The sequence below is a fragment of the Amphiprion ocellaris genome, chromosome 24, assembly GCF_022539595.1.
Source record: "Amphiprion ocellaris isolate individual 3 ecotype Okinawa chromosome 24, ASM2253959v1, whole genome shotgun sequence".
NCBI classification, from domain to species: Eukaryota; Metazoa; Chordata; class Actinopteri; family Pomacentridae; genus Amphiprion; species Amphiprion ocellaris.
Window position 1 is genome coordinate 11,492,456 of NC_072789.1, and position 16,846 is coordinate 11,509,301.

General features: G+C 41.8%; 1 protein-coding gene across 5 annotated transcripts in view; it reads left to right on the top strand.

Moving 5' to 3' along the window:
- nbeal1 (neurobeachin-like 1) overlaps window positions 1-16,846 on the top strand; it is a 52,205-nt gene that overhangs the window by 19,662 nt on the left and 15,697 nt on the right. For all 5 annotated transcript variants that reach the window (XM_055008094.1, XM_055008095.1, XM_055008097.1 and 2 more), the window contains 20 exons: window positions 2,057-2,140; window positions 2,610-2,708; window positions 2,864-3,435; window positions 3,641-3,773; window positions 4,088-4,207; window positions 4,316-4,625; window positions 4,858-4,943; window positions 5,236-5,325; window positions 6,453-6,630; window positions 6,738-6,871; window positions 9,045-9,204; window positions 9,611-9,713; window positions 9,798-9,957; window positions 11,342-11,500; window positions 11,683-11,842; window positions 12,398-12,486; window positions 13,431-14,033; window positions 15,865-16,040; window positions 16,166-16,454; window positions 16,538-16,846. In XM_055008094.1, the coding sequence (XP_054864069.1) occupies window positions 2,057-2,140; window positions 2,610-2,708; window positions 2,864-3,435; window positions 3,641-3,773; window positions 4,088-4,207; window positions 4,316-4,625; window positions 4,858-4,943; window positions 5,236-5,325; window positions 6,453-6,630; window positions 6,738-6,871; window positions 9,045-9,204; window positions 9,611-9,713; window positions 9,798-9,957; window positions 11,342-11,500; window positions 11,683-11,842; window positions 12,398-12,486; window positions 13,431-14,033; window positions 15,865-16,040; window positions 16,166-16,454; window positions 16,538-16,846 (4,014 nt within the window). The remainder of the gene's footprint in view (window positions 1-2,056; window positions 2,141-2,609; window positions 2,709-2,863; window positions 3,436-3,640; window positions 3,774-4,087; window positions 4,208-4,315; window positions 4,626-4,857; window positions 4,944-5,235; window positions 5,326-6,452; window positions 6,631-6,737; window positions 6,872-9,044; window positions 9,205-9,610; window positions 9,714-9,797; window positions 9,958-11,341; window positions 11,501-11,682; window positions 11,843-12,397; window positions 12,487-13,430; window positions 14,034-15,864; window positions 16,041-16,165; window positions 16,455-16,537) is intronic.

Sequence of the window (16,846 nt, forward strand, 5' to 3'; positions counted from 1 at the left end):
ACGATTCGTTTTGTTGAAGGCAAAAGCATTTCAAGTTGTGTTCAAGTTATCGTAAATCTCTTGAATTACTGTTATGGTCGCTCTCACACATGACTTGAGCGGTACCTGGAGTGCATAGACCTGTTATTCAAATACAGCTCAACATTTTGGGAAAACAAATCTCTGGTCATAATTCGAGAGTTCATACGATAATTATGACACAATCAAAATCTATAGTGTGTAGATGAAGATAGCATTTTTTTTTTACTGAAAATCATTCACTGGAATCATACATGACACTATAGTAACTTCAATTTTGCCAAAAAAATACAGGCAATACCTTTCAATTAAGATTTTCATTCCATATTAGTCTGGACAGATGGAAACCACAACTTGCCTGGTTGACAGAGTCAACAAATGGGCAACCAGGACATTCTGCTTGGTTTCATTCCTGAATATGGGTCTATTGCACCCAGTTTCCATTGTATTTAATTTGTTTCATTCACTGTCAGATGCGTAAACCATCCATAGTAAAACAGAAAAGCAAATCTTTCAAAATTAAAAACTATTCTTTGGCATTATCCAAATTGTTTTGATGCAGTTCAGATGCAATAATTGTTACCCACCCATCAACCCAATTGGATATAAGAAGTAACAGTATCTACCTAACACATTTAGGTCTGTGTCTGGAATGGTGGATCATCAACGATAGAATCATCTCACATTAAGGTCACTTATTCCCCTCAGAGTATACCAGCTTTCATTCAGCTTTTTGTACTTTTTCTACACACAGAGCCACCTTTATCAGGTATAATCTCCCTATTGATGTGAATAATGTGAATACAGGTGGACAAACCTACATAGAGCCACACACACCGACGTGCCTTTGTTGCAGAGAAGCTGTAACCTGATACAGTGGCAGATGCTGCAACCTGCTTGTTAAGGTTTAGCGCAATAAGCTTTTGTTGTTTCCAAGGTAACCAGTAGAAAATTTCTGGAGAACCCTGCAGATTAAAGCATCTGTTCGGTTAAATTGGAGCAGAGAGACATTTAAATGTGATGCAGATTCAATGGGGGAAAAAACTGGAAGTTGAAAACCAGACTTGAGCTAAGGTGCCAAATGGCCAGTTAGCAGTGCAGCGTCTTGCTGTGGAGTGACTTCTGTGCCTCCTTCCCAGCTATGTCATTTCATTGATTTTATTGCCATTTCCTTCACACCTCCCTTGGCCCTCTTCACTCCCCCCTTCCCCTCCACATTGTCCTGGTTTTCCGCGGTATACTTTGGGTTCAACTGGAATGCTATCACAATGGCCTGGTGTGTCTTCTCACTGAGTTCAGTGGTTTGAAGTGATCTGGACTCCGTGACACTGATCTAAGTGTTTAATTTTTTGCCACAGTCCCTCTCCAGCTGGTCCGAGACTCATTCGAATTAAACGACGGGTTCAGTGACCCAGAACATGTCGGACATGAGCAGGACAGAGCTGGATGGAGATGTGTTTGTGTTTTTATGGGTTGCATGCTTTGTTTGTATGTGTTTGTGTGTGTCAGTGTGAGAAAATAAGAGTGAGGTATTTCTGTGGCTGGTTGTGTGTGAGGACGTGTGTGTTTCTGTTCTTTTTTGAGCTTCCTGCTCCAGTCATATCTTCACACTATTAAAAGGATTGCTTTTTTAAATTTTTTATTTTTTTTTACCTGGAGCAGAAAGACGACACTTTCCTTATCTTCACTGTGACATCTGCAGTACAACTTTTGATGCCAGTCCCTACTGCAGTGACAAACAGGATTCTAACGATCATCAATGATTTTACTCACTTTTTACAAAGACTAATTGAATCAAACTCCAAGGCATCTACTTAAGTTTCACTTTTATTCTTTTTCATGTGATGCATGTTGTTTTCAGAGCCTTAAATACATAGAATATTTCAGAATTACAAACTTTGTGACTTTAAACTGCTCGCATGCTTGTTGTCCATATAAATAACAGGAGATTTGACTTGTGGCATCTGTTACCATCAGTTCTGCCCATTAAATGAATATGTTGCTAGCTGTAGTGACTGAGTAGTTCATTTTTTTTCAGGTGTTTCAAGGGCGTCTAGACTCCCTTGCTGTAGCAACCATCAAAGCCCTTACAACAGTGATGCACAAATCGCCAGCTGCGAAGGTAAGGCTTTTGCCACATTTCTAAAACTCTCCATTTTTATGAACTGTTGACATAATCTGGTAAGGCCAAGAGTCTAAATATACTTTGAACTTTATTTTTTGTCATACTTTTCTTATTGTAGTTAACACTGTCAGTCATACATATCTGTTGAATGCCAGTTTAGAAGGTCATCTCCTAAACAATGTTTTAAGTTGACTAATTTTGTTACAAAGTAAACACAGTAAAGAGTAGGGCCCAGAAACCTTGAGGTACACCACAAATAAGTGATGTACACAAAGGAATGCAGCTGCAAAGTTTAACCATAAAATGTGAATCGGATCAAAAGGGGTTTGAACTACATTTGCACATTGCACATTTACATTTGAACTCTTCAACTTACACTATGAAGGCATAAAAGAAGCTTTTTTTTCAAAGCTCAAATGCTATGGCATTATATTTTTGCATATGCTTTCTTATATCGCCCCTATAGGAGGTTTTTAAGGAGAGGATTGGATACAATCACCTGTATGAAGTGCTCACCTCCCTCGGCCAACCATCCCGACACCTTCTCAAAGAGCTGATGAACATGGTGAGAGAAAGATGGCTGTTTTTTGGCAAATATTGTTTACCTTTTATCCCTGTCTGCCATCTTAATCTTTACTGACCTATTTGAATCATGTTCTTTGGATTTCTGTATATTCTATGTCTTTGTCATTGTTGGTGTGCGTGTTTTTCTGTGTCCAGGCAGTGGAGGGTGAGCACACCTCAGTGGGCCTCCTGGGCATCAGTAATGTGGAGCCGTTGCTGCTGTTGGTCCAGTGGCTCCCAGAGCTGGACTCGTCAGAACTGCAGCTCTTTACAGCAGATTGGCTCCGCCGCCTCAGCTGCCTCAACCGACAGACTCGTGCCACCTGTGTCAACGCCACCATGGTCATGCGAGCTCTAGCTGCTCTGGAGCGCCACCAACGGCTACACCGAGCTTGCGCCGAAAGCCTTTTGGGATTAGTCGGGTCACTTGGCTCCCAGTCTTTGAGTGCAAAGGAACTGCTGGGACTCCTGCGCCTCCTCAGACCTCCAGAGTCCAACCAAACACATCCCTACGTAGGCCCTGCACTGAGAGCCCTGTTGGCTATGGTACGCAAGCAGGGCCTGGAAAGCGCCATGCAGTATTTTGACCTGTCGCCCAGCATGGCAGGGATTGTAGTTCCAACAGTTCAACGCTGGCCAGGGTCTGCCTTCAGCTTCCTCGCCTGGTTGTCACTGGACCAGGACCAGCTGGGCCCACCCAGCAAAGACAAGAGGAAACAGCTTTACAGGTGAGGCGAAAAGATATCTATGAAGCACTAAATAGCAATGTTGAAATCAGTGTTAAACACAGAATCATGACTTTATTGAATCTTTATGTTAAGGTCATAAAAACTTTGTTGTGCTGTGATATCCAGTGTAGACAGCCAAAGCTTTTTAACAACAGATGAATGTTAAAATGTATGTTTGAATCTTTGTTATATTTCTCTGGTACAGCTTTTTCACTCCAGGAGGAACGGGATTTGAGGCCTTTATTAGCTCAGCGGGTGTGTTGGTGGTGGCTGTATGCACAAAGAAGGAGTATGTCACTGTCATGCTGCCCGACTACTGCTTCTGTGACTCCCTCTGGGTGAGTCAAGTTCAATGACATAATTTTTTGACATTTATTTACTGACAGGGTGGTGCCACTGAAATATGAAAATGTAGACAGAATAAAAACCTCCAAAGCTCATAAAAACTGAACACAGCACTAATATTTAACCACCCCTTACCTTACCTAGAGCATCTGATGTTAGGCAAAAAATTCTGAACATTGTATAGGACAGCAACACTAATGGTGTCTCTTATTTAGAAGATTAACACCTTTTAACCCGATTTCCTGCGGACTGATTAAAGAGAGCAGTGGCTTAGGATCAAAGGATTGTGTCTGATTTCTGTCCACAGCACAGCATTGGTGTGGTACATGTACCTGGAAAGAGGCCATTTGGACAGAGCCTTGTCTACATTTATGTGGACGGACAGCAGAAACTGTCTGCCCCCCTCAAGTACCCCACAATGACAGAGGTGAGGCATTTGTTTATACATGAAAATTTGCCATCTTCTTGGCAGCTTGGTCAACCAACCAGACTGTTGCTCACCTGCCCATATTGTTCTGCTGTGCTTCACCCACAGCCCTTCACGTCCTGCTGCATCGGCTCAGCAGGCCAGCGTACCACCACTCCTCCACCCTCCCAGATCCCAGACCCTCCGTTCTCCTCCGCCACCACACCCACCACTCGCTCCTCACTGAGCGGCATCCTGTCGTCGCAGACCTGGGGGGGGCTGCTCGGCGGAAAACCAGAATCTGTGACTAAGCTCATCTCTGCAGGGACCCAGGACAGCGAGTGGGGAAGCCCCACATCCCTGCAAGGCCAGCTGGGAAGTGTCATGGTGTTTCATGAACCCCTGCAGCAAAACCACATTAAAGCCATCTGTAGTGCTGGTAAGCAGGAATGACATGATGGGAGTGGAGAAGGAGAGATTTAAAAATTACAGAAAAGTATGGTGGAATAAACAGTTTATAGTGTTTGTTAGAACAGATAAGCAGCAACACTGTAACCAGTGAATACATGTGAGAAAACATTTCATACACTGGAATAAAAGCATGCTTTAGAATGTATTTGTTCTTTCTTCTGTCATGGATTCTGATTGCCATCTTTTTTTTCCCTACTTAGGTCCAAACTGCATCTCTCCATTTAAAGCCCAGGAATCAGAGCTCGGAGATCTTTCAACCAAATTGCTGCTGCACTACTCACCCAAGGTGATTGGACCACTTAAACATTTCTTTCTTAAAGCTTTGAAATCAGCTACATACAGTGGATGTGATTGTAGGGATTGAATCAGTGCATTTTAAGATGAGTGTTGCAATTTTCCTACTTGTTGCCCTGTGTATAGTAGGAGTAGTTAGTACAGTGGCGGAAAGTTATTTCCTGAAGGGTCTTTAAAGTAGCAACTAGATTTTTATCTAAATAAATGAACATTTTCCCAGATTTTTCATTTTGATGTACAGAATTCCTGCTACTCTTAACTAAACATGTTCCTTTTCTTAACAGGCATGTAGAAACCCAATCTGTCTGGATCTGTCACCAAACATGCTGCACGGACGTCTGACGGGGAACAAAGTTGTTAACTGGGATATCAAGGTGCAGCTCATGCTGTCATGTAACTGTTCTGTGCACAGAGGAATATTTTTACATGCAGTACTGGGCAAAGGTTTAAAAAGCTCTAAACTAAGAATGTTTTCAAAAATATTAATAATTGTTTATTTTCATCAATACAAAATGCAAATTGAGCAAAGAAAAAGAAAAATTGAAGTCAATATTTGGTGTTACTACCCTTTTGCCTTCAAACCAGCACCAGTTCTTATAGGTACACTTGTACAAAGTCTGGGATTTTGTAGGATTATAGCCAGGTCAAGCAGTTATACCAAACAGGTGCTAATGTAGGTTAAAACACAATCATTAACTGAAACAGAAACAGCTGTGTAGGCTTCAAACTGGGTGAGGAACAGCCAAACTCTACTGCCAAGGTGAGGTTGTGGAGGACAGTTTAATGTCACAGGTCATACACTGTTGCAAGACTGAGCACCTCAACAACACATAAGGTAGTTATACTGCATCAGCAAGGTCTCTCCCAGACAAACATCTCTAAGCAGACTGGGATATCAAGATGTGCTGTTCAAGCTCTTTTGAAGAAGCACAAAGAAACGGGCAACGTTGAGGATTGTAGATGCAGTGGTTGGTCAATGAAACTTAGTGCAGCAGTTGAAAAACACTTCAAGCTTATTTCCCTTCAAAATCAGAAGATGTCCAGCAGTGCCGTCAGCTCAGAACTGGCAGAAACCAGTGGGACTCAGGTAAACCCGTCTACTGTCCAGACAAGAGACAGACGGATTTGAGGAAGTTAGTTCTACCAGCCAATGTAGTTCAAAAGCTCTATTCTTAGAACAATTGATGCTGTTTTAACCCTTTGATGCATAACATGGGTCAAAAGTGACCCAAATTAAATGGAAAATGGGTATCTCTCGACCCACGTTGTGCATCAAGGGGTTAAAGGCAAAGGGTGGTCACACCAAATATTGATTTGATTTAGATTTCTCTTCTGTTCATTCTCTGCATTTTGTTAACTGAAGAAAATAAACTATTAACACTTCTGTTTTTTAAAGCATTCTTAGTTCATAGCATTTTCCACACCTGCCTAAAACTTTGTCCAGTGCTGTATATTACATGGATGTACTGTATATATAAGTAAATGTATTGATCTGTGGCAGGATATGATCAACTGTGTTGGAGGCGTGCCAGTCCTCATCCCAATACTGGAGCAGCTGGCCCTGGTGACCCCTGATCAACAGAACAGCGATCCTGCAGCTGGATCAGACTTCATCACTCCTGATGTGACCACACCAGCAGATGGAGACTGGGTCATACTCCCATCCAACAGGGCCTCAGGTCTCAGCCCCAAAGATTTCACTCTGCTATCAATTGTATTATGAAACAAGATCATTGTGTCAACAAGTAGCATGTGGGAACAAATGTATTTTCCCTTTCTGTTTCAGAGGCTCGCCTGGAGAAGAACCTGGTGGCTACTTTCCTGTTAGTGCTGAAGCATTTCCTGCAGAGACACCTGATCAACCAGGAAAACCTGCTGCACTCGCATGGTGTCGGAACACTGGGAGCTCTGCTGCAGAAGGTCTGTTCAAGCCTGATTTACACATGACTAATATCAACGTGTCAGCGTTGAATTATGGGCACTGCGCCGAAAGAGACCCATCAAATTCAGTGACAGTATCTCTTCTGTCTACTTGACTCGTACACAAATTAGTACCTGTAATTAATGCTTTGAACCCCAAAACCTGTTAGCAGGATAAAAGGCATGCTATGGGCATCCCATAAACGGGCTATAGTGCCCCGACGCAATGGTCATGGGTTAAAATCCAGCCCATGGCCCTTTGCTGCAGGTCCTCCCCCCACTCTTCTCCCCACTTTCCTGTCTCTCTCCACTGTCCTATATAATAAAGCCAATTAAAAAAAAAAAGTCTGCAAAAGTTAACCAGAGCCAGAAACGTAAAAACAAAAAAAACACATTGAATTTTCGACTGTCCTCTGAAGTATATGTGACGTCCAGTTAAATCCTCAAATATTTCACCAAAATCACATCTTTCTAAATGTCTCATTTCAGAATTTACCAAAAATATACAATTTTCACTAGATCCTATGAAAATCCAAAAGATCTCTGCATTTCAACATTTTAGGGATTTTTCAGATGAACTACAGGCTGTGTTTAGAGACACGGAGAGCAAAATAAACAATACTTGATTAACTAAAGAAGTGCAGCATGGCTCAAAATGTTATTCAGGGGAGGAAAAGGTCAACAAGTTGTTAGAAGATACTTATATTTGGGGCCATGATTTACAGCCACCCAGTGTTTGTAACATCTGTGGACACTTAGAAAAATGTTGAATGTGTTGATTCCTGTTTTTTTCTTTGTTTTTTTTTTTTACATAGTGAATAATCATAGAAGTACAGAGGGTTAATAAATATATCTGTAATTTAAGCATTGGGCGGTTTGCATGTTATCATGCTTGTAACAGATGTATTACAAATATGTTAATTATATTTTATTACCATACTTGTACTACTTTCTTCTGTTAGATGTCAGAGGAGAATGATTCTGCTGTACTGAAATGTTTACAGTTTAGATTACAGGAGGCAATTTACACCACAAACATAAATCTGCACGCTGTGACCTTTTAAATAATCTACAATAACATAATTACAGTGAACGTAGGTGTCCCCTGATAATAAAAATCCTGCATGAGTCACACTACTACATTTCAGCTCAGATGTAATTCTTTTAAGTGTGTGAGCTTTTAGCAGAAGTGTGGTTCCCCATTTTCCTTCCTGCAGTTATGTAAAATGGAGGAAGGATTTGGATCTGTTCAGGAAAGTTTTAAAAGCATTTTCAAGCTTGAATGCACAAAAAGTGTCTGGCCTTTTTTTTGTCCAAAATGGAGTGTATTTTACAAAATGCGTTAATGATTTGAGACCATGCCAGAAGGACATAAGCCTCTTTTGTTTCTCACTCTATCCAAACTGGATTAGTTTGACTTTGAGAGGGCTTGTAGTGTAGGAATAAGGGGTCTCTGATTAACTTCATTTCATTTGTGATACAAAAGGCCACTTATAGCCTTTGCATTTCCTCATACTGTATGATCATGGCATGGTGTTGGAATTTTAAATTATTAACCTCCACCAGTAGAATGAATCCAGCTCAGATACTTTCTGTCCCTGCATGTAGGTTTGTCTGTATTTGTTCTGTGTCTGTATTTCTCTTCTCCTTTGTCTGTGTCCTTCATGTGCTCGTTCTTTAATCCTAAGCTCTCTTTCTTCCCCTTTCCTCTTCTGTCCTTTGTCCTGTGCAAGTGCCTCTGTGTTTATTTGTTTAGTGAGGGCTTGGAAATACCTCTGTGTCAGCTTTTACACCATGGGAAAATAAAAGCCTCCACAGAGACCTAGATAAAATGAAAATGTCTTAGATGCAGTAATAGTTGCTCAAGGGAAAGTAACCACACCCTGTAACTGGTAAATATCCAAATAAGCCACTAATGTGTTTCCCTATCCTTGCATGTTCCTTATCTGTTTAAGCGGACAGAATTATTGGTGTCACACTGCTTATACTTGCTTGTTAATGAGCCTCATTGTGGTCTATGCCTATCTCTTTAACAGGGTCATTTTCCTATCATCTGTGTAGCCTACTGTGCTCGGACTCCTCTGTGTCTCATCATTTTGCATCGGCACCATTAAACGTGTGTGTATTTGAAGTGATAGTGGTGTATTTACATGTGTTGTTGGTGTGTGTTTAGTTGCCAGCAGGTCACGTGGACGTCAGCGTGCTGGTTGCTATGCAGCTGCTGATCGAGCAGGTGACATATGAGAAGAACCAAGCTCTGCTGCAGCAGCTTCACACACATCTACTGTTCAACTTTAACATCTGGAACAAAGGAGACTTCCCCCTACGCATAGGTTAGATTTACCTCTTTCTGTTTGAAAACACGCGTAATTATAGTTGTGCTGAATGTTAATCTACAGAGGTGAGATCAGGTCAAACTCAGAGGGAAAATTAAGTAATTGATGATCTCAGATGAGTGCCAAGAGTATGATAAACGAAAACAAACTGGAGGAGAGTCCTTTATTCAGTCGAGGGTTCAGATTATGATTTTAAAATGTAGGTTAAAGAATACAGATGAAAATGTCCTAGCCAGGATTCAGGATGGTATTCTTTTAAATACTCCTTTATAATTTCCCCTACAATTTCAGTTTTTTTTAATCTATTTGTATCTATATTCTGCTCTGTTTGTTGTATTTTCTGTGGAGAGTGTTTGTCCCTCATTAAGACAGTTATGCTCTCATTTCTTTACCTCTGATGAAGGTCATATCCAGTACATGTCCACCGTCATCAAAGACAACAGGAAGCAGTTCAGGAAAAAATATGGAGTTCAGTTTCTGTTTGACACCGTACGCCTCTATTATGGGTGAGACTCCATTCTCCAAAGTTTATGCGTCTCTGTTTGTTTTTCCAAAGTATTTCACAAAATGCCACCATCTCTGTGCTTTAGGAGGAACGCTAATAAAGAAAGTGACCTGAGTGAGGATGACATTCGTACCATCCGGGCATCTCTGTGTGGCCTCATCAAGTACTACATCAGCAAGGGCATGTCACAGGAGGAGATGCACAGCATTCTGGGATACATCGCTGCAATAGGAGACGAAGACCAGGTAAGAGGCACCCTTAGATCCTACGATATATGTGAGGTAGGAACTTGCTATTTTTCCACTGCATTGCTGCTAAATCATCACTTCTCTATGCCTACTTATTCTATTGTACTCTGTCACTCAGCTTAATAAAACTGTCCCCTACAAGGATCAGAACTCCCTCTAAATTGTGCCATTGGGAGTACAGAGTGCTCACCATGAACTCAAGGTTAATTCTTTTTCAGCCTTCCAGGAAACCAGTCAGCAGCTAGCACAAAAAAGATTCTCAGATGTGTCAGGCCAGCATCTAAGAAATTTGGAGTAGGTCAATAGTATTATTAGTGTACTCATGCCAGATGGCCCATTTATTGTGAAAGTGGTTAATCCCAACAACTCTTGCCATCAGAGGATTTCATTGTGAAATGACATGACCTTTTTCTGCAGGATTTTGAATTTCCAGTAGAGACTTAGTGCAGCAGGGCCTGTACAGGAAGCTCTCTGCTCATTTCCTGCCTGGCAGCTGTTTTGCCAGCATCAGTCTTTCTGCATTATTTTTAAACAGTTTGTCCTCTCTGTAAGGGATGTCCATTACTGGCTACTAGGATCCCCCCCTGGACATTTGCCATTGTAGCAAGATAATCAATGTTGCTCACTTCGTGGTTTTAATGTTTTGGCCGATCAGTGTATAAGGAAGCTTACATCACCTATTCTGAACATATGGTCAATATAATCACATTATCCTCCTCCACCACGTGGCATCTGTTATGTCTCTGATATTGTTTATTTATTCATCAACCCAAATTGAGTTTTCAAATGCCATTCTTAATAATGTATGTCTTAATGACCCTCAGTTAAACATTGTCTTGGTGTTGCATATAGTATTTTGTATAAAAATAAACATTGCATGGGGCTGCGACTCATTTTCAACATGAACTGATATATCAGTTTTTTGTTGTTTTTTTGATAAATCAATTGTTTGGTCTCTAACATCCCAGAAACCATCAGAGCCGAATGTGATGTCTTCAAATGTGATGTTTTGTCCAACCAACAATTCGAATGATTAAAGTATTGATATGAACAGTAATACAGCAAAGAAGAACAACAAAATATCTTCCTTAATTATGAATAAACAAAATCCATCCATAGAGTATCAAGATTATTGCAGATAAATGTTCTGTGATTTACTTATTGCTTTATAATACACAACATGTTCCAGCTCTACTATTGTGATAGAACTGCTTAGCTGCCTGTATTATTCCTGATTCTTGTTAGTGGCCATTTTGCTGTTTTTAAATGCATAATGTTTTCTCAATACAAAGCAAAATTGAAAATGCAGTAAAAAGCTGTTGTTATTGTCATATATTGTAGGTGAAGGAGCTAATTTTGTCTGTGGTTGTGTGTGTCGCAGCTGTGTGGCCTCCTGGAGTTGTTGCTCAGCCTTCTTCAGAGCAGTCCAGCCAGGGACCAACTCTTCCTGCTCCTTTTTGAGCACGGGGCAGCCGACTGCTGCTACGCTCTTCTTCTAAACAACAAACATTCAGATCGCCTCAGAGAGCTCGTCTTCAAGGTGGATTACACAGAGATACACCTGGGACACACTGGTTAAAAGAACAACATTCATTTCTAAGCTCCCATCGTTATCTGTTGCCATAACGTTATTGCTCATTGGTATTGAGAGAAAAGCTACCAGTAGTTATGGGATTCCTGCACTGTAGTGATTGTTTTATTCCTCTCTTTACCTCTGTGCAGCTGTTTGAGCGCATGTTACGCTGTGACCGCGTCTATGAGAAGAATAAGCAGAGGTTGCGACTGAGAGAAGCAGGTTACGCCGGTCTGTCGCTGCTCTTCTCCGAACTTCACATCACTCCCACCTTGATCCGCTGTCTCCTCAACCAAGTCCTCCATACAGGTCAGTGTTTGCATTTAAGTTACTTAACTCTTTCATGAAACTAGTGTTGCCTTAACTTAAGATTTTTGACTGCAGTCCGGCTGTTTCTTTACTACGTACAATATCTGCCTTTTGTATCCTGAAGATACAGTCCAGGTTTAAGACCTACAGCTGGTCAGTGAACAGCGCTGCTTATTCCCTGTTGTCCATTGATGCCAGTGCCATTACGTGATTACTCCTTGAATTAATGGAATCAGTTTTGTTAAGCCAGTACTCCTTTGTCATTTTCTTTAAATAGAAGAGCAACGTGGATTAAGCTTTGATTTGACTCCACACAGGATAATGCTGGTGCTGAAAGATGAATCCCTTTGTCAGGAAACTGGAAAAAAAAAAAGTCTGACAAACACTTTGGAACAGGCCTTATGTTGAAAGACAGAATTGCTCCCCCATCTGTCATTATAGGGAGAAAATCAGACAGTAGCATTAGCACATGGAAACACCAATTATTACCACTGTATACAGCTGCAAAAATGTTGAAGCATTTTGTTTGTGTGTGTCTGTATCTGAAATGTGCAGATCAAGTGGTGAACTACAAGGACATGATGGCTCTGGTCCAACTTACTCACCGGGCCGGACCCAGTGTACGGCTCATTGTCTGCAAGAGGGTGAGGGAACACCTGCACTTAAACCCGCAGACAGTCGCGCTATTAATTAGATATATTGAACAACTGCAGACACAGGAAATGACTGAGGGCTCCAGCAATCAATGAATGGCATCAGATGCTTTCTGCTTTACTTTCTATTTCATTTCTTCTGTTTATGCTCTGTTTTCTTCCTTTTATTAGTTTCATACCTCCCTCTCACACACCCTCGACAGTTCCCGACCTGCAGCAGTTCATTTAACAGCAAAGTAAAAATAGACGCATTTTAGATACATATCCGCTGTTGGAGCTGATCTTGATGACAATGCATTTTCTATGACTGTTTTACTATAAAAGCCATCTGAGTTTTGCCAATTTTCATGTAAAGCAGCAGGAAGGGATGTTAGGATAGATATTGGGTTTGCATTCACAACTGTAAAGAACAGAGTTTGTATCGTTTTCTCTGCATACCTGGCAATCGAATCCCACAGAGTGAAACCCCACCACTAACAATAAAAAATCCTGCATCATTTCTGAATGTAAACAGACTGATATAAAGAGCATCAAAAGCAGGGAATGACTTAATGACAACTCAGGGATTATGGAGTTAAAGTGATCTATTAAATGCCATATATTTGCTCTATTCTTGTGTGTGTATCTGGTTTTCTTGTCTGGAGCCAAAATATTTTGTCTTTTGTAAAAACCCAATAGTTACTTCCAGATACATGTAATATCATTAACAGGTTCTGATTGTGGCAGTACTGCATCTACATGAGTTACTAGTAATCATTAAAGTGTTTCACTTAGAAAGCACCAGTTTAAGAAACTATAATTAGTTTGATCCTCAGCAGTTTAAGTTTAGCTTTGGAGACTGTTTTTCTTTTTCCTCTTTTGCCTCTTGATGTTACATAACTCTTTTCCCCTGCAGTTGTCATTAAAGTTTAATCTTTTTCCTCCTCTGTCTTCAGGTGTACCAGCTGCTTCAGTCCCAACAGGATGCTGCCATTCAGATCTCAAGGCAGCAGTGTTGGCAGGACACCCTCATGCGGCTGTACCTACGTGGTGATGGTTCCCTGCCGCTGCGTAGCTCTGACACTATCAGCACGTGCAGCCTGGACCTGAGTCGGACCAGTGGCGGCTCTAACCGCCTGGAGCTGCCACTGGAGAGGAGGGCGCGAGCAGGCAGCGCTAGCCGCCTGGATCGGCTGGAGGATGACCGGATCAGCATTGGTGACACTCGATCTGTGGACAGCCTGGAGAACGGCGATGTCATCTCACTGCTGGATACGCCATCCTCCTCTGCCTCGACCGAGCCGCAACTCCACGTCAAGCCCTGGGTGTTGGGAAAATCAGGGGGCTTGATGCTGGATCTGTCCCATCTGCAGTCCTATGAGGGCGGAGAGAGTGGCAGCCAGACACCTGGAAGCATGCCCAGTACACCATCACCTCTGGAGACCTCAAAGCCTTTCCCAGGACCCTCCGGGGACCGAGATGCAACTTGTACCCTGACTGAAGACAGCTTCCTCTTCAGTGACAACATCTCACTGGGGGAATCCTTCAACAATGCTGAGGTGAGTTTGGGCATCACGAGTCTGGCAGAGCAGCTTTGCACTGGATTTTTGACCAAATGAGATTCTTTTTGAAGTGGTGGTGGGTTAAGGAGAGTTTAGTTTAGTTTTAATTACCTTTTTGTTTTTACATAAAAGTCAGGAGAAAAAAGGTTTGATTCAAATTTAACCACTTTGACCTCTTTATTAAGGTTCATAGGTAGTAATTTTAGCTTTGTCAGCACAACAATAAAATCTCACAGGTAAATGTATTTCCACACATAAATCAAAATAGGATAAAGGAATGATTTCACTTTGATACGCATTATATATAGAAAAAAGTTTTTAAAAATTTGCCACACTACACTGAGGTTGAGGTTTCTTTCATATGTTTCTATACACAGGTATAGTTTCATTTTTTTAAATGCCAAAATTTTTAATCAAGAGAAAGTGTTTCCTGTTTTGGAGGATTAATCTGAGCTGTGACACTCTTGTGACCATTTACTCCAACAGGGTGGTATATGTGGGAGTGACACAAATAAACTACAGTGTGTGAGATCACTGTAATCAAGAAGCTTGTATTTAAGTGTAAAAGAATATTATTTTTGGACAATAGAGTGATGCATGCACTACTTGCTTTGGGGAGTTTTTCCTCCGGGTTAATCTGTGGGTTAATAAAAAAAAGTTTAATTTGTAGTTGTACAAACTGGGCTCCACCTTAGCTGATGTCATTTTAAAACTATAAATACATGTCAAGGCTGCAGTGGTTATAAAGAATGGTTGCTTGTGTCTCTGATGCCAGTAGAGATTGAATGAAGTGAACACAGTCACTGTACAGAAATAGTCTATTCCTGTATAGGAATAATCTTGACACAACCTGAAGCAGAAGCTGCTTTAATCTAATGTCAGTTCTACAAAAATGTTGCGGCCCACTTTCACTGTATATCCAAAATAAATAAAGGAATGTGAGCCCTGCAACTGTGAAATATTTTAAAGCATGGCACTGGTTTTTGATGTAGTAGTATCAGCTTGGTAGGTGAATCTGACAGTAAACTATACATCAAAATGTTGCATCAAGTATAAATCTGGCATGGATGGACAGTAGTTGACAAATGTTACAATTTTTCCTGGTCATATGCATTTTTAATAACAGCTGCAATTCACCCTAAAATAGTTGACCACAAGCTTGTGTCCTCATTTCATACAGTAGTCAGTATTCTGAGGCTGCCTTAGTGCTGCTAAACAGCCAGAGCTTCCGACTCGGTGGGTGAAATGTCACTGCCACCTCAGGAAGCCCAGCGCTGACTGACTTTCATCTCATGCTCCTTTTTCGTCATTTCACTGGAGGGGCAGAGGTGGAAGACAGGTAACCTGTCAGATACAGCATCGAATGTGTCATTTTGGAAGTGATATCTGGGGCATGTGTCAAAGTGTTTGATCCTCTCAGCAGTATAAATTTAGTTAATATGTAAATGTCCTTTAATTCAGGACAAGACGGTTTAAAGCACTGACACGTTAAAGGGCCGATCACACTGAAGCTACAGTAGACATTGAGAAGGACTAGAGAGCAGCAACTATCAAAATAAAGAGGAGCTACTATCCACACAAGTAACTGTTTTAGATCTTTTTTAAATTAGTTTTATTATTACTTTTTTGGCCTTTGTTTGACAGTGAATGTGGAGAGAGACAGGAAATGTGAGGGAAGAGGAATGACATGCAGTAAAAGCGAGTTCTGTTTGGTATGCAAACTAACCACGTATCTATGGGATTACCCCTGAAGTTTTACAGTCTTCACCAGACGTGTGAATAAAGCTGCATTTGATGACCCTCTTTGTGGTCTGTTGTCTCCCCCTAGCGGGCAGAGGAGGAGCTGTGTAGCATGCTGCTGGAGATCGTCCTGTGTGTGATGTGGCGAGGCGTAGAGGGTTCTGATGATTCAGCGTGGCTGGAACGAGGCCAGGTCTTCTCAGCTCTCACCAAACTGGGAACCGCTAATGAGCTGCTGCTTCCTGTCGACCAGATCAAGCTCAGGTCAGCCTTTTCATTCAAATGACAACAGCACTGGTCAGAGGAAAGGCTGAGATGATGTTGGATACTGACAAAGAAAGGCTTGAAAACAACATCTTACACTCTGTGTGTGCTCTCTTCTCCTTTAGTCTGATGGAGCGCATGTTAGAGTGGGCAGTGAGTGATAACCGCGAGGCATCAGCTGCTACGTTGCCACAACACACAGAGAATGCAGTTCGGTTGCTTCACATGGTACAAGACTTCCTGCAGGCTGAGGGCCTAATCAATCCAGCGCTGTGGACAGAGAAGGTGCTGGAAGAAACTGTGACGCTGATGGACAGCCTCATGGTGTGGTACTCTGCTGGCACTCAGTGGTTCCAGCTGTCACAAGTTGGACTGAGACTGCTGCTGGGTTTCATGGCTCAGGAGGACCCTGAGGTGAGCCTCTTCTTGTGAGTTTTTTTTTTTTTTTGTAAAAAGAAATCCTAGGAACACACAATAATAAATAATTTATGTTCTAGGTATGTGCTATGGCCACAGCTAAGCTCAATGGCATTCTGCAGACCAAGGAGGTGTCCAGCCAGGACGAGGCCTGCTACCTGCTGGGGAAGGTGGAGGGAATCTTGCGGCGTTCCATCCAGGAGCAGACTGAGGAGACGTACTCCTTCCTGGTTCCACTGCTGAGAACGCTGCTCTCCAAAGTCCACCGGCTCCTCTACATGGAGCTGCACCTGCCTCAGCTTCCTGACACCAACGGAAGCCCGTCCTTCTTTGAGGACTTCCAGCTGTACTGCAACTCCCCTGAGTGGCGTGTCTACCTCGACAAATAT